The 18861-nt window shown below is 43.4% G+C and overlaps 1 protein-coding gene across 2 annotated transcripts; it reads right to left on the reverse strand.

The window, feature by feature from the left end:
* Positions 1 to 301: 301 nt before the first annotated feature.
* GATAD1 (GATA zinc finger domain containing 1) lies at positions 302 to 18423 on the reverse strand. 2 transcript variants are annotated; one of them, XM_073677377.1, is made up of 7 exons: positions 18289 to 18423; positions 6292 to 6330; positions 5669 to 5887; positions 2687 to 2812; positions 2250 to 2309; positions 1066 to 1249; positions 302 to 957 (listed from the first exon to the last, which is right to left on the reverse strand). In XM_073677377.1, the coding sequence occupies exons 3-7, from the start codon at positions 5885 to 5887 to the stop codon at positions 767 to 769; spliced, it is 780 nt and encodes a 259-aa protein (XP_073533478.1). In that variant the 5' UTR covers positions 6292 to 6330; positions 18289 to 18423; the 3' UTR covers positions 302 to 766. The 2 variants fall into 2 exon arrangements, with proteins under 2 accessions (XP_073533478.1, XP_073533479.1); XM_073677378.1 differs by having other exon boundaries at positions 18210 to 18345.
* Positions 18424 to 18861: the final 438 nt, after the last annotated feature.

Raw genomic sequence — 18861 nt, forward strand, 5'->3', positions numbered from 1 at the left:
ACGCCGCTCCGCCTCACCACCTATAGCCAGACACCGGGTCCGCAGCATCTCACCTCTTCTGCTGCCGCCGGGTTCCCGAGGGAGGGAACGGAGGGCCCTGCTTCCTACGATCCCGCTCCACCACCACAGCAACTCCCCGGTACATTTGGACCATAAGACGTACCCCCCCCCCCCCCCATTTTCCTCCCAAATTTAGAGGGGAAAAGTGCGTCTTATGGTCCAAAAAATACTGTAATTGCTTCTGCATAAATATGGCTGCGTCATTGCATGAATATTATTTACAGACCCGTCGGCTGAAGACTTCCATTAACGTGTATTTTAATAGATGTCCTGTGAAGTAACTCTAAAATTAAAAAGCAAATGTACCAGACAATTTGCTGCAGCTCATATCCAGGGTCATGAAAATATGATATGATAAAAGATTAAAGAAAAAAAAATCCAATCCGCTGCACTGATTTACAAGGAGGATTTGTGCTTCTCGGACATTTAATTGTCCCGATTCCTCGTTTCTTGTCACTACAAGACTTAATTCTAACACTTCTTTCCTTTTTTACACCGCTTTCACTTTACTATCGAGCTGTTGCAGAACGGAGGGTACAAACCGCTGCTGTAATACGGGGTCCATCCCTGCATCCGATTGGCTCCTGCTGCCATATTTTGGATGGCTTATGGCTCTTCCGGAGCAGCCATATCCTTTATTTTACACGACTGACCCGGCGCTTATCAGGATCACAGAATCTTCTTAATCTGCAACGTCCAGACATAATTATAAGTGATTGCCGACAGCATCCTTGATATTGATTGCCGGGGTGGGGCCGATGTGAGTCCATATATATCCTCTCTCAGGCCGGGTGGGTAACGTGGGGAATGGCGATGATCGGGGCTTGAAGTATTCAGACGGAGCATGACACACAAAGTCCAAACAGTCCATTTTCCGAGAAAGATCTTCATCTGGACCTAGGGAAAAAAAAAAAAAGGGACAGAACCGATTAGTCGTCGACTAGAGATTACTGCCATCAATAGGATTAAGGCTGCAATATTTTATGGCAAATATTCTCTTTTTACCTATGATGTAAGTCGCAGGATCGAAGCCATCTTTAGAGCTACAGCCTGTAGGGATCAGCCACGTCAGGGCCGCGCTCTTCTCACAATACTGATCTTGAACGAAGCCCCTGATTTGCGCATAATATGTTTTACCGTCATCATCATCCACGACCGCAACCACGTCACCGATCTGATAATACAGACCCTGGGAGAAAGGAGCGAAGGGAGGTCATGTAATAGACGAAGTCTTAATGATTCTCCAATACGGAGCTTATTATTGGAATAAACCCAAAACAAGTCTGTGTGACGGGGAGAGGCAGTCTCCTGTATAGCAAACTAGTGTGATCGCTTCTGTATTTTACCTACATGACTTCACATAAAGACAAGGTCATGTTATGAACAAAGAACAACTGCATAAAGGATTAAAAAGGGGCTGTGCACTACTGAAGACCTCCGAGGTACATCGTAACATCACAAAAAGGCTATACTTACCTCCCAAATCTCAGCGCCGTGTCCCCCCCTGTCGTCCAACCTGACGTAAACAATGCGTCTCCCGTTCAGACAAAACTGAAAGATGCAGCAGTCATGTGACAATGTGTATGGCAGGTTACCGTTGACGGACATGTCCTCAGACAGTCCTCATGTCCTCTTTCTGTTCTCCATGCTTAGTGTGGCACACAATGCAAAGACTGAGTCAACTTCTCCCTGTATTATCTAGTTTCAGATGTGATTTTCATATTGTCCACACCTGTTACTTGCCACAGGTGAGTTTGAATGAGCATCACATGCTTGAAACAAAGTTGTTTACTCACAATTATGACAAAGTGTCAACAATTTTGTCCGGCCAATTTTGTGTGAAATTATGTCCAATTTGCCCTTTTTTCTATGCTTTTTTTTTGTGTTGTTCTAATACACACAAAGGAAATAAACATGTGTAATTGCAATATTTTTGGGGGGTAAATACTAAATTTTCTGAAATAATTATATTATTATTACTATTAGGACGCCCCTCGAGGTTATTCAGAAGTGGACAACCCCTTTAAGAACTTAGAGCGGTAATCAGTCTTAAAGTCACATTGTTTGGAAGGAGCAGATTTTATTCTAAATATACGGTGTCCAGTGTCAGAAGCTTGTGTAATATACATAAAAGAAACCCCAGATATCAGCACATATCAGAGTAATGTTTCCTCTACAGATTGACGAACCTTGTGGAAGATGGAGTCAGAAGTCACTATTGTGGATACGGATTCTGGTGCTTTAATAGGCTACAAAACAAAAATTAAAAAAGTAAAAATAAAATACCAAGTTATATTTTTATTTTGTTCCATAAAAATTGAGAAAATACCAAAAAAAAGACAATTTTTACAAAATAAAATGCATGAATGACAATCAAAAAACACATACTTATCACCCATGATTAACGCTCCGTTTAATAAAGTCTTCCTAAAGTTTTTTTTTTTTATCTAAATACTTTAAAAATTCTGCAGGGATTAATTTTATAATCGATATATCAGTACATGACGCTGATCTCATACCAATCTGAAAATATTCTTCATAGACATAAATGATCGAATTCTCACAATCCTTGCACGATGGGTTCCGGTTCCATATACCGGGCAGGTTCCGTATTACACGGACTTACGTTTTTTAGCTTAAATATATGTCGCCTCCCTTTTCCCTTGGTGGAGATCTTCTTTTCTACAGCAGGAGCAGACTTGTATTTTGTGTTCCTCAGTCTGGCCGATCGTCTGTGGATCTCCTGTTTAGACTAAGGGAGAATACAGGAGGGACATAAGAAGAGAAACGGCTCACAGATCCATCCCAAATAATCCAAAAATCGTATTAATTTATCCTTTAGTGCGGGCTCTGGCGCTGAGCCCGCACCTTTCCGGACACGGCACATGACAGCTGATCTGTACTGTCATGTGCCCCTAACAGCTGCGGGTGGAATCGCGATCCACCTGCAGTTGTTAACTAGTTAAATGCCGCCATCATTAACTCGCACTTACAGGAAGCTAGTCACTGGCTCCGCCCATCAGCAACCATGTCACATGATCGCCAACGGGTTAGCATGACCCTTGCGGTTGTCATTGCCAGATTTGCCCAGCGGTCGGCGCTCATATCAACTGAGCGATTTGATAATCGCCTGTGTGTAGCAGAGGCAATCAGACAATTGCAGCTTATAGTCTCCCATGGAGATAAAAAGAGATATATATATATATATATATACAGTACAGACCAAAAGTTTGGACACACCTTCTCATTTAAAGATATTTCTGTATTTTCCTGACTATGAAAATTGTACATTCACACTGAAGGCATCAAAACTATGAATTCACACATGTGGAATTATATACTTAACAAAAAAGTGTGAAACAATTGAAAATATGTCTTATATTCTAGGTTCTTCAAAGTAGCCACCTTTTGCTTTGACGACTGCTTTGCACACTCTTGGCATTCTCTTGATGAGCTTCAAGAGGTAGTCACCGGAAATGGTCTTCCAACAATCTTGAAGGAGTTTCCAGAGATGCTTAGCACTTGTTGGCCCTTTTACCTTCACTCTGCGGTCCAGCTCACCCCAAACTATCTCAATTGGGTTCAGGTCTGGTGACTGTGGAGGCCAGGTCATCTGGCGTAGCACCCCATCACTCTCCTTCTTGGTCAAATAGCCCTTACACAGCCTGGAGGTGTGTTTGGGGTCATTGTCCTGTTGAAAAATAAATGATGGTCCAACTAAACGCAAACCGGATGGAATAGCATGCCGCTGCAAGATGCTGTGGTAGCCATGCTGGTTCAGTATGCCTTCAATTTTGAATAAATTCCCAACAGTGTCACCAGTAAAGCACCCCCACACCATCACACCTCCTCCTCCATGCTTCACAGTGGGAACCAGGCATGTAGAGTCCATCCATTCACCTTTTCTGCGTCGCACAAAGACACGGTGGTTGGAACCAAAGATCTCAAATATGGACTCACAGACCAAAGAACAGATTTCCACTGGTCTAATGTCCATTCCAGGTGTTCTTTAGCCCAGACAAGTCTCTTCTGCTTGTTGCCTGTCCTTAGCAGTGGTTTCCTAGCAGCTATTTTACCATGAAGGCCTGCTGCACAAAGTCTCCTCTTAACAGTTGTTGAAGAGATGTGTCTGCTGCTAGAACTCTGTGTGGCATTGACCTGGTCTCTAATCTGAGCTGCTGTTAACCTGCGATTTCTGAGGCTGGTGACTCGGATAAACTTATCCTCAGAAGCACAGGTGACTCTTGGTCTTCCTTTCCTGGGGAGGTCCTCATGTGAGCCAGTTTCTTTGTAGCGCTTGATGGTTTTTGCAACTGCACTTGGGGACACATTCAAAGTTTGCCCAATTTTTCGGACTGATTGACCTTCATTTCTTAAAGTAATGATGGCCACTCGTTTTTCTTTACTTAGCTGCTTTTTTCTTGCCATAATACAAATTCTAACAGTCTATTCAGTAGGACTATCAGCTGTGTATCCACCAGACTTCTGCACAACACAACAGATGGTCCCAGCCCCATTTATAAGGCAAGAAATCCCACTTATTAAACCTGACAGGGCACACCTGTGAAGTGAAAACCATTTCCGGTGATTACCTCTTGAAGCTCATCAAGAGAATGCCAAGAGTGTGCAAAGCAGTCATCAAAGCAAAAGGTGGCTACTTTGAAGAACCTAGAATATAAGACATATTTTCAGTTGTTTCACACTTTTTTGTTAAGTATATAATTCCACATGTGTTAATTCATAGTTTTGATGCCTTCAGTGTGAATGTACAATTTTCAAAGTCATGAAAATACATGATGGCGTAACGGACAAAAAAATTAAAAATGCCAGAATTACGTTTTTTGATTGCCGCTACATTGCAATAAAATGGAATAATGGGCAATCAAAACATTGTATCTACACCAAAATGGTATCAGTAAAAAAGTCAGAACAACGCAAAAAAAAATAAGCCCTCACCCGGCCCCAGATCCTGAAAAATGGAGACGCTAAGGGTCTCGGAAAATGGCGCCATTTTTTTTTTTTTACAAACTTAGATTTTTTTTTTCACCACTTAAATAAAAAAAGAACCTATACATGTTTGGGGTCTACGAACTCGTAATGACCAGGAGAATAATAATGGCCGGTCAGTTTTAGCATTCAGTGAACGTGGTAAAAAACAAACAAACTGCGGAATTGCATTTTTTTTTTTGCAGTTTCACCGCACTTTGAATTTTCTTCTCATTTCCCAGAACATGATATGGTAAAACCAGTGATGTCTTATAAAAAAAAGTACAACTCGTCCCATAAAAAATAAGCCGTCACATGGCCATATTGACCGAAAAATAAAAATGTTATGGCTCTGGGAAGAAGGGGAGCAAGAAACTAATATATATATTCCCCTCTGCTGGGCTTTCCGTATCGGAGTGATAAAAAGGGGGTGAACACGTTTAGCAAAAAAAAAAAATAAAAATGGCTGCTTTCAACCAAAACCAGCACCACTCTTGTACACAGGTCGTACGTGGTATTTCAGCTGCAGACCTATGGCAGACATTGCGCTAGTTTTGGTAGACCGCAGCAGTGTTTTTCTCATTTGCAGCTGCTCCTTCACGCAGAAGTCGCCATCTCTTACCTGCTTACTGCTGCCTCCATTGCTTTGCTGAGCAGTAGAAGTACTGGCGAAACTTGTCCCGATGCTGCTCGCCGTGGCACTTCCGGTGTAATTGCCGCCCCCGGTGCCGCCTTTGCCGGTGCAGCTGTTGCACAGGATCTCTCCCTGGCTTCCCTTCTTCCACATGGAGGAGGACGTGGTCTTGCACATGCTGCATGTCGGCTTCACTCCAAGAGGCATCTGCAATAAAATGGCCAAACACAAACAGTAACATATATACATAGTATACAGTGTATACCGCTGCACAATCTGAGCTGCGCTCTTTAATTACCGCACCCACATGTCCTCATTAATGTATTGTGCTGGCAGTGATACACACATAAGAGGGTTCCCACTATACACTAGACTGCTCCTCACTGACACACAGACTTGTTGTAGGTGCTTCATCAGATCAAGACAAGGGGAAAATGTGCAGGAAGCGCGGAGCGGACACTGCGCAGCCAGCGGTGATCAGCATCACTGCCTACAGGGAACATGATGTATAGGCCCAGTGCTGTGTGCAACAAGACAGACCCTTGGAGGGTCCCGAATGGTGAAATTATACAGAATATCCCACAAGTAAAAACATGATGTTCCTCACTCACCTTCAGCAAAATCTCAAAGTCACTTCAGCTACGAATTACCTGGAAGACAAAAGAAGCAAATGTTAAAGCAGTTATCTGACGTCCAATACAACAGCACAACGCCCCAATAGGATATAAGAATATCATAGCTGCAGAGGGAACAGTGATCCAGAGTTACCTCCTGCATTATACTCCAGAGCTGCACTCACTATTCTGCTGGTGCAGTCACTGTGCACATACATTACTGATCCTGTACTGATCCTGAGTTAATCCTGTAATATACCCCAGAGCTGCACTCACTATTCTGCTGGTGGAGTCACTGTGTACATATATTACATTACTGATCCTGAGTTACATCCTGTATTATCCTCCAGAGCTGCACTCACTATTCTGCTGGTGGAGTCACTGTGTACATACATTACATTACTGATCCTGTACTGATCCCGAGTTACATCCTGTATTATCCTCCAGAGCTGCACTCACTATTCTGCTGGTGCAGTCACTGTGTACATACATTACATTACTGATCCCGAGTTACATCCTGTATTATACTCCAGAGCTGCACTCACTATTCTGCTGGTGCAGTCACTGTGTACATACATTACATTACTGATCCTGAACTGATCCTGAGTTACATCCTGTATTATACTCCACAGCTGCACTCACTATTCTGCTGGTGCAGTCACTGTGTACATACATTACTGATCCTGAGTTACATCCTGTATTATACTCCAGAGCTGCACTCACTATTTTGCTGGTGCAGTCACTGTGTACATACATTACATTACTGATCCTGAGTTACATCCTGTATTATACCCCAGAGCTACATTCACTATTCTGCTGGTGCAGTCACTGTGTACATACATTACTGATCCTGTACCTGATCCTGAGTTACATCCTGTATTATACTCCAGAGCAGCACTCACTATTCTGCTGGTGCAGTCACTGTGTACATACATTACTGATCCTGTACTGATCCTGAGTTACATCCTGTATTATACTCCAGAGCAGCACTCACTATTCTGCTGGTGCAGTCACTGTGTACATACATTACATTACTGATCCTGAGTTACATCCTGTATTATACTCCAGAGCTGCACTCACTATTCCGCTGGTGCAGTCACTGTGTACATTCATTACATTACTGATCCTGAGTTACATCCTGTACTATACTCCAGAGCTGCACTCACTATTCCGCTGGTGCAGTCACTGTGTACATACATTACATTACTGATCCGGAGTTACATCCTGCATTATACTCCAGAGCTGCACTCACTATTCTGCTGGTGCAGTCACTGTGTACATACATTGCATTACTGATCCTGAGTTACATCCTGTATTACACTCCAGAGCTGCACTCACTATTCTGCTGGTGCAGTCACTGTGTACATACATTACATTACTGATCCTGAGTTACATCCTGTATTATACTCCAGAGCTGCACTCACTCTTCTGCTGGTGCAGTCACTCTGTACATACATTACTGATCCTGAGTTACATCCTGTATTATACCCAAGAGCTGCACTCACTATTCTGCTGGTGCAGTCACTGTGTACATACATTGCATTACTGATCCTGAGTTACATCCTGTATTACACTCCAGAGCTGCACTCACTATTCTGCTGGTGCAGTCAATGTGTACATACATTACTGATCCTGAGTTACATCCTGTATTATACCCCAGAGCTGCACTCACTATTCTGCTGGTGCAGTCACTGTGTACATACATTGCATTACTGATCCTGAGTTACATCCTGTATTACACTCCAGAGCTGCACTCACTATTCTGCTGGTGCAGTCACTGTGTACATACATTACTGATCCTGAGTTACATCCTGTATTATACCCCAGAGCTGCACTCACTATTCTGCTGGTGCAGTCACTGTGTACATACATTGCATTACTGATCCTGAGTTACATCCTGTATTACACTCCAGAGCTGCACTCACTATTCTGCTGGTGCAGTCACTGTGTACATACATTACTGATCCTGAGTTACATCCTGTATTATACCCCAGAGCTGCACTCACTATTCTGCTGGTGCAGTCACTGTGTACATACATTGCATTACTGATCCTGAGTTACATCCTGTATTACACTCCAGAGCTGCACTCACTATTCTGCTGGTGCAGTCACTGTGTACATACATTACTGATCCTGAGTTACATCCTGTATTATACCCCAGAGCTGCACTCACTATTCTGCTGGTGCAGTCACTGTGTACATACATTGCATTACTGATCCTGAGTTACATCCTGTATTACACTCCAGAGCTGCACTCACTATTCTGCTGGTGCAGTCACTGTGTACATACATTACTGATCCTGAGTTACATCCTGTATTATACCCCAGAGCTGCACTCACTATTCTGCTGGTGCAGTCACTGTGTACATACATTGCATTACTGATCCTGAGTTACATCCTGTATTACACTCCAGAGCTGCACTCACTATTCTGCTGGTGCAGTCACTGTGTACATACATTACTGATCCTGAGTTACATCCTGTATTATACCCCAGAGCTGCACTCACTATTCTGCTGGTGCAGTCACTGTGTACATACATTGCATTACTGGTCCTGAGTTACATCCTGTATTACACTCCAGAGCTGCACTCACTCTTCTGCTGGTGCAGTCACTCTGTACATACATTACTGATCCTGAGTTACATCCTGTATTATACCCCAGAGCTGCACTCACTATTCTGCTGGTGCAGTCACTGTGTACATACATTGCATTACTGATCCTGAGTTACATCCTGTATTACACTCCAGAGCTGCACTCACTATTCTGCTGGTGCAGTCACTGTGTACATACATTACATTACTGATCCTGAGTTACATCCTGTATTATACTCCAGAGCTGCACTCACTCTTCTGCTGGTGCAGTCACTCTGTACATACATTACTGATCCTGAGTTACATCCTGTATTATACCCCAGAGCTGCACTCACTATTCTGCTGGTGCAGTCACTGTGTACATTACATTACTGATCCTGAGTTACATCCTGTATTATACTCCAGAGCAGCACTCACTATTCTGCTGGTGCAGTCACTGTGTACATACATTACATTACTGATCCTGAGTTACATCCTGTATTACACTCCAGAGCTGCACTCACTATTCTGCTGGTGCAGTCACTGTGTACATTACATTACTGATCCTGAGTTACATCCTGTATTATACTGCAGAGCAGCACTCACTATTCTGCTGGTGCAGTCACTGTGTACATACATTACATTACTGATCCTGAGTTACATCCTGTATTACACTCCAGAGCAGCACTCACTATTCTGCTGGTGCAGTCACTGTGTACATTACATTACTGATCCTGAGTTACATCCTGTATTATACTCCAGAGCAGCACTCACTATTCTGCTGGTGCAGTCACTGTGTACATACATTACATTACTGATCCTGAGTTACATCCTGTATTATACTCCAGAGCTGCACTCACTATTCTGCTGGTGCAGTCACTGTGTACATACATTACATTACTGATCCAGTACGGATCCTGAGTTACATCCTGTATTATACTCCAGAGCAGCACTCACTATTCTGCTGGTGCAGTCACTGTGTACATACATTACATTACTGATCCCGAGTTACATCCTGTATTACACTCCAGAGCAGCACTCACTATTCTGCTGGTGCAGTCACTGTGTACATACATTACATTACTGATCCTGAGTTACATCCTGTATTACACTCCAGAGCTGCACTCACTATTCTGCTGGTGCAGTCACTGTGTACATACATTACTGATCCGGAGTTACATCCTGCATTATACTCCAGAGATTCACTCACTATTCTGCTGGTGCAGTCACTGTGTACATACATTGCATTACTGATCCTGAGTTACATCCTGTATTACACTCCAGAGCTGCATTCACTATTCTGCTGGTGCAGTCACTGTGTACATACATTACATTACTGATCCTGAGTTACATCCTGTATTATACTCCAGAGCTGCACTCACTATTCTGCTGGTGCAGTCACTGTGTACATACATTACATTACTGATCCTGAACTGATCCTGAGTTACATCCTGTATTATACTCCACAGCTGCACTCACTATTCTGCTGGTGCAGTCACTGTGTACATACTTTACATTACTTATCATGTACTGATGTTGAGTTAAATCCTGTATTATACTCCAGAGCTGCACTCACTATTCTGCTGGTACAGTCACGGTGTACATACATTACTGATCCTGAGTTACATCCTGTATTATACCCCAGAGCTGCACTCACTATTCTGCTGGTGCAGTCACTGTGTACATACATTGCATTACTGATCCTGAGTTACATCCTGTATTACACTCCAGAGCTGCACTCACTATTCTGCTGGTGCAGTCACTGTGTACATACATTACTGATCCTGAGTTACATCCTGTATTATACCCCAGAGCTGCACTCACTATTCTGCTGGTGCAGTCACTGTGTACATACATTGCATTACTGATCCTGAGTTACATCCTGTATTACACTCCAGAGCTGCACTCACTATTCTGCTGGTGCAGTCACTGTGTACATTCATTACTGATCCGGAGTTACATCCTGCATTATACTCCAGAGATTCACTCACTATTCTGCTGGTGCAGTCACTGTGTACATACATTGCATTACTGATCCTGAGTTACATCCTGTATTACACTCCAGAGCTGCATTCACTATTCCGCTGGTGCAGTCACTGTGTACATTCATTACATTACTGATCCTGAGTTACATCCTGTATTATACTCCAGAGCTGCACTCACTATTCTGCTGGTGCAGTCACTGTGTACATACATTACTGATCCTGAACTGATCCTGAGTTACATCCTGTATTATACTCCACAGCTGCACTCACTATTCTGCTGGTGCAGTCACTGTGTACATACTTTACATTACTTATCATGTACTGATGTTGAGTTAAATCCTGTATTATACTCCAGAGCTGCACTCACTATTCTGCTGGTACAGTCACGGTGTACATACATTACTGATCCTGAGTTACATCCTGTATTATACCCCAGAGCTGCACTCACTATTCTGCTGGTGCAGTCACTGTGTACATACATTGCATTACTGATCCTGAGTTACATCCTGTATTACACTCCAGAGCTGCACTCACTATTCTGCTGGTGCAGTTACTGTGTACATACATTACTGATCCTGAGTTACATCCTGTATTATACCCCAGAGCTGCACTCACTATTCTGCTGGTGCAGTCACTGTGTACATACATTGCATTACTGATCCTGAGTTACATCCTGTATTACACTCCAGAGCTGCACTCACTATTCTGCTGGTGCAGTCACTGTGTACATACATTACTGATCCTGAGTTACATCCTGTATTATACCCCAGAGCTGCACTCACTATTCTGCTGGTGCAGTCACTGTGTACATACATTGCATTACTGATCCTGAGTTACATCCTGTATTACACTCCAGAGCTGCACTCACTATTCTGCTGGTGCAGTCACTGTGTACATACATTACTGATCCTGAGTTACATCCTGTATTATACCCCAGAGCTGCACTCACTATTCTGCTGGTGCAGTCAATGTGTATATACATTGCATTACTGATCCTGAGTTACATCCTGTATTACACTCCAGAGCTGCACTCACTATTCTGCTGGTGCAGTCACTGTGTACATACATTACATTACTGATCCTGAGTTACATCCTGTATTATACTCCAGAGCTGCACTCACTCTTCTGCTGGTGCAGTCACTCTGTACATACATTACTGATCCTGAGTTACATCCTGTATTATACCCCAGAGCTGCACTCACTATTCTGCTGGTGCAGTCACTGTGTACATACATTACTGATCCTGAGTTACATCCTGTATTACACCCCAGAGCTGCACTCACTATTCTGCTGGTGCAGTCACTGTGTACATTACATTACTGATCCTGAGTTACATCCTGTATTATACTCCAGAGCAGCACTCACTATTCTGCTGGTGCAGTCACTGTGTACATTACATTACTGATCCTGAGTTACATCCTGTATTATACTGCAGAGCAGCACTCACTATTCTGCTGGTGCAGTCACTGTGTACATACATTACATTACTGATCCTGAGTTACATCCTGTATTACACTCCAGAGCAGCACTCACTATTCTGCTGGTGCAGTCACTGTGTACATTACATTACTGATCCTGAGTTACATCCTGTATTATACTCCAGAGCAGCACTCACTATTCTGCTGGTGCAGTCACTGTGTACATACATTACATTACTGATCCTGAGTTACATCCTGTATTATACTCCAGAGCTGCACTCACTATTCTGCTGGTGCAGTCACTGTGTACATACATTACATTACTGATCCAGTACGGATCCTGAGTTACATCCTGTATTATACTCCAGAGCAGCACTCACTATTCTGCTGGTGCAGTCACTGTGTACATACATTACATTACTGATCCCGAGTTACATCCTGTATTACACTCCAGAGCAGCACTCACTATTCTGCTGGTGCAGTCACTGTGTACATACATTACATTACTGATCCTGAGTTACATCCTGTATTACACTCCAGAGCTGCACTCACTATTCTGCTGGTGCAGTCACTGTGTACATACATTACATTACTGATCCTGAGTTCCATCCTGTATTAGACTCCGGAGCTGCATTCACTATTCTGCTGGTGCAGTCACTGTGTACATACATTACATTATTGATCCTGAGTTACATCCTGTATTATACTCCAGAGCTGCACTCACTATTCTGCTGGTGCAGTCACTGTGTACATACATTACATTACTGATCCTGTGTTACATCCTGTATTATACTCCAGAGCTGCACTCACTATTCCGCTGGTGCAGTCACAGTGTACATTCATTACATTACTGATCCTGAGTTACATCCTGTATTATACTCCAGAGCTGCACTCACTATTCTGCTGGTGCAGTCACTGTGTACATACATTACATTACTGATCCTGAACTGATCCTGAGTTACATCCTGTATTATACTCCACAGCTGCACTCACTATTCTGCTGGTGCAGTCACTGTGTACATACTTTACATTACTTATCATGTACTGATGTTGAGTTAAATCCTGTATTATACTCCAGAGCTGCACTCACTATTCTGCTGGTACAGTCACTGTGTACATACATTACTGATCCTGAGTTACATCCTGTATTATACCCCAGAGCTGCACTCACTATTCTGCTGGTGCAGTCACTGTGTACATACATTGCATTACTGATCCTGAGTTACATCCTGTATTACACTCCAGAGCTGCACTCACTATTCTGCTGGTGCAGTCACTGTGTACATACATTACTGATCCTGAGTTACATCCTGTATTATACCCCAGAGCTGCACTCACTATTCTGCTGGTGCAGTCACTGTGTATATACATTGCATTACTGATCCTGAGTTACATCCTGTATTACACTCCAGAGCTGCACTCACTATTCTGCTGGTGCAGTCACTGTGTACATACATTACATTACTGATCCTGAGTTACATCCTGTATTATACTCCAGAGCTGCACTCACTCTTCTGCTGGTGCAGTCACTCTGTACATACATTACTGATCCCGAGTTACATCCTGTATTATACCCCAGAGCTGCACTCACTATTCTGCTGGTGCAGTCACTGTGTACATACATTACTGATCCTGAGTTACATCCTGTATTACACCCCAGAGCTGCACTCACTATTCTGCTGGTGCAGTCACTGTGTACATTACATTACTGATCCTGAGTTACATCCTGTATTATACTCCAGAGCAGCACTCACTATTCTGCTGGTGCAGTCACTGTGTACATTACATTACTGATCCTGAGTTACATCCTGTATTATACTGCAGAGCAGCACTCACTATTCTGCTGGTGCAGTCACTGTGTACATACATTACATTACTGATCCTGAGTTACATCCTGTATTACACTCCAGAGCAGCACTCACTATTCTGCTGGTGCAGTCACTGTGTACATTACATTACTGATCCTGAGTTACATCCTGTATTATACTCCAGAGCAGCACTCACTATTCTGCTGGTGCAGTCACTGTGTAAATACATTACATTACTGATCCTGAGTTACATCCTGTATTATACTCCAGAGCTGCACTCACTATTCTGCTGGTGCAGTCACTGTGTACATACATTACATTACTGATCCAGTACGGATCCTGAGTTACATCCTGTATTATACTCCAGAGCAGCACTCACTATTCTGCTGGTGCAGTCACTGTGTACATACATTACATTACTGATCCCGAGTTACATCCTGTATTACACTCCAGAGCAGCACTCACTATTCTGCTGGTGCAGTCACTGTGTACATACATTACATTACTGATCCTGAGTTACATCCTGTATTACACTCCAGAGCTGCACTCACTATTCTGCTGGTGCAGTCACTGTGTACATACATTACATTACTGATCCGGAGTTACATCCTGCATTATACTCCAGAGATTCACTCACTATTCTGCTGGTGCAGTCACTGTGTACATACATTGCATTACTGATCCTGAGTTCCATCCTGTATTAGACTCCGGAGCTGCATTCACTATTCTGCTGGTGCAGTCACTGTGTACATACATTACATTATTGATCCTGAGTTACATCCTGTATTATACTCCAGAGCTGCACTCACTATTCTGCTGGTGCAGTCACTGTGTACATACATTACATTACTGATCCTGTGTTACATCCTGTATTATACTCCAGAGCTGCACTCACTATTCTGCTGGTGCAGTCACTGTGTACATTCATTACATTACTGATCCTGAGTTACATCCTGTATTATACTCCAGAGCTGCACTCACTATTCTGCTGGTGCAGTCACTGTGTACATACATTACATTACTGATCCTGAACTGATCCTGAGTTACATCCTGTATTATACTCCACAGCTGCACTCACTATTCTGCTGGTGCAGTCACTGTGTACATACTTTACATTACTTATCATGTACTGATGTTGAGTTAAATCCTGTATTATACTCCAGAGCTGCACTCACTATTCTGCTGGTACAGTCACGGTGTACATACATTACTGATCCTGAGTTACATCCTGTATTATACCCCAGAGCTGCACTCACTATTCTGCTGGTGCAGTCACTGTGTACATACATTACATTACTGATCCTGAGTTACATCCTGTATTATACTCCAGAGCTGCAGTCACTATTCTGCTGGTGCAGTCACTGTGTACATTACATTACTGATCCTGAGTTACATCCTGTATTATACTCCAGAGCAGCACTCACTATTCTGCTGGTGCAGTCACTGTGTACATACATTACATTACTGATCCTGAGTTACATCCTGTATTACACTCACTATTCTGCTGGTGCAGTCACTGTGTACATACATTACATTACTGATCCTGAGTTACATCCTGTATTATACTCCAGAGCTGCACTCGCTATTCTGCTGGTGGAGTCACTGTGTACATACATTACATTACTGATCCTGTACTGATCCTGAGTTACATCCTGTATTATACTCCAGAGCTGCACTCACTATTCTGCTGGTGGAGTCAGTGTGTACATACATTACATTACTGATCCTGAGTTACATCCTGTATTATACTCCAGAGCTGCACTCACTATTCTGCTGGTGCAGTCACTGTGTACATACATTACATTACTGATCCTGAGTTACATCCTGTATTACACTCCAGAGCTGCACTCACTATTCCGCTGGTGCAGTCACTGTGTACATTCATTACATTACTGATCCTGAGTTACATCCTGTATTATACTCCAGAGCTGCACTCACTATTCTGCTGGTGCAGTCACTGTGTACATACATTACATTACTGATCCTGAGTTACATCCTGTATTATACTCCAGAGCTGCATTCACTATTCTGCTGGTGGAGTCACTGTGTACATACATTACATTACTGATCCTGAGTTACATCCTGTATTATACTCCAGAGCTGCACTCACTATTCCGCTGGTGCAGTCACTGTGTACATTCATTACATTACTGATCCTGAGTTACATCCTGTATTATACTCCAGAGCTGTACTCACTATTCTGCTGGTGCAGTCACTGTGTACATACATTACATTACTGATCCTGAACTGATCCTGAGTTACATCCTGTATTATACTCCACAGCTGCACTCACTATTCTGCTGGTGCAGTCACTGTGTACATACTTTACATTACTTATCATGTACTGATGTTGAGTTAAATCCTGTATTATACTCCAGAGCTGCACTCACTATTCTGCTGGTACAGTCACGGTGTACATACATTACTGATCCTGAGTTACATCCTGTATTATACCCCAGAGCTGCACTCACTATTCTGCTGGTGCAGTCACTGTGTACATACATTACATTACTGATCCTGAATTACATCCTGTATTATACTCCAGAGCTGCAGTCACTATTCTGCTGGTGCAGTCACTGTGTACATTACATTACTGATCCTGAGTTACATCCTGTATTATACTCCAGAGCAGCACTCACTATTCTGCTGGTGCAGTCACTGTGTACATACATTACATTACTGATCCTGAGTTACATCCTGTATTACACTCACTATTCTGCTGGTGCAGTCACTGTGTACATACATTACATTACTGATCCTGAGTTACATCCTGTATTATACTCCAGAGCTGCACTCGCTATTCTGCTGGTGGAGTCACTGTGTACATACATTACATTACTGATCCTGTACTGATCCTGAGTTACATCCTGTATTATACTCCAGAGCTGCACTCACTATTCTGCTGGTGGAGTCAGTGTGTACATACATTACATTACTGATCCTGAGTTACATCCTGTATTATACTCCAGAGCTGCACTCACTATTCTGCTGGTGCAGTCACTGTGTACATACATTACATTACTGATCCTGAGTTACATCCTGTATTACACTCCAGAGCTGCACTCACTATTCCGCTGGTGCAGTCACTGTGTACATTCATTACATTACTGATCCTGAGTTACATCCTGTATTACACTCCAGAGCTGCACTCACTATTCCGCTGGTGCAGTCACTGTGTACATTCATTACATTACTGATCCTGAGTTACATCCTGTATTATACTCCAGAGCTGCACTCACTATTCTGCTGGTGCAGTCACTGTGTACATACATTACATTACTGATCCTGAGTTACATCCTGTATTATACTCCAGAGCTGCATTCACTATTCTGCTGGTGGAGTCACTGTGTACATACATTACATTACTGATCCTGAGTTACATCCTGTATTATACTCCAGAGCTGCACTCACTATTCTGCTGGTGCAGTCACTGTGTACATATATTACATTACTGATCCTGAGTTACATCCTGTATTATACTCCAGAGCTGCACTCACTATTCTGCTGGTGCAGTCACTGTGTACATACATTACAGTACTTATCCTGTATTATACTTCAGAGCTGATTTTTCGTGAATTCTCTCCCCCCTAAATCTCTGTGCACACCGGCCCCCATACAGCCTGATGCTAGCCCCCACTCCCCCATACAGACCGACACCAGCAGCGACCGAATCAAGATATCATAAAGAGCAACAAAAACGCAAAATTCAAATAACTCCCCCGACATCTCCATCAATAATAAAAGAACTAAAGTTACAAGTCTCAGAAAACACCGACACAAACCGCATTTTTCTCCCAAAACATTTCCATATAAAGAAAAAAACAAAAAAAAATAATCTATAAGGGCAGGTGATCCGGAGTAGGAGTGGATTGTACACAGATGATCACCTGCGCTGCGTCCAAACCGCAACCTTTCCGGACCGTGTGCATGTACCCTAATTAGTAGCAAATACAAAACAATGGCGGCTCCGCCGCTCTCACCGCATCTGCGGTTTTCCCCCGTTCTCCAGCACATTGTTTGGTGCAAAACACAAGAACTGATGTGGGAAGAGAGAGGGAGAAATAAAGACGCTCAGTGTGTTCGGTGACTGACAGGAAACGGGTCCGGTCCCAGCTCCGCCGTCCGCTCATTACCGGATGGTATTGGGATTCCACAGCCAGACTGGTGCACAGCTAGAACTACATGTCCCAGCATGCCGGAGGGAGCACTCACCTCGGGAGTTCACTACGGAGAGAAGCGGAAACCGGACGGAAAGCAACAGCAGCAGCGGAGCACTGAGGAGCGCGACCGGGACGGAGAAGGAGCTGGGATCAATGACGTCACCGGAAGGGGCGGAGCCTCTCACAGAGCACAGCCACAGACCGTACCAGGAAGCAGCTGTAGTGCACACGTGTGCGGGCACAGTGGAGAGAGGACGTGTGGGATGTGCTTGTGTGTACATGGTATGAGGTTTTTCGTTTGTTTTTTTATTTTACATGGGGCTGTATGCTGGAGAGGAGTGATTTACATGGGATTGTATATGCTGGAGGGTGGAGGGAGGGAAGTTTTGTTTTGCACATGGATACGGCAGCCTGTGGGTGGAGTGCGCAGGAAAGGAGGTGATAATGCTTACATGGGGCTGCATGTTGGATGATGTCACTTCCTTGGGGCTGCATGCTTTGCTTGCACAGGTTAGGGGGAGCAATATTACATTGGGCTTCCTGTTAGGTGGTGCCCAGGGAAGGATTGTTATTTGTATAGGGCTGAATGTCAGGGGTTACAGGTGTTAGGGAGTGATGTTATTTG

This window comes from Phyllobates terribilis, unplaced genomic scaffold, assembly GCF_046119375.1.
Source record: "Phyllobates terribilis strain yellow unplaced genomic scaffold, ASM4611937v1 Scaffold_4__5_contigs__length_816908805, whole genome shotgun sequence".
Classification (NCBI taxonomy): domain Eukaryota; kingdom Metazoa; phylum Chordata; class Amphibia; order Anura; family Dendrobatidae; genus Phyllobates; species Phyllobates terribilis.

What these genes read in the sequence shown, in the direction of transcription:
- GATAD1 (XM_073677377.1), bottom strand. Translation starts at nt 5,887, where the DNA reads ATGCCTCTTGGAGTGAAGCCGACATGCAGCATGTGCAAGACCACGTCC. An exon ending in ATGGAGGCAGCAGTAAGCAG is followed by an intron (nt 2,813 to 5,668) that starts GTAAGAGATGGC and finishes ATTCTCCCTTAG; the next exon opens with TCTAAACAGGAGATCCACAG. An exon ending in TCCTGCGACTTACATCATAG is followed by an intron (nt 958 to 1,065) that starts GTAAAAAGAGAA and finishes TTTTTTCCCTAG; the next exon opens with GTCCAGATGAAGATCTTTCT.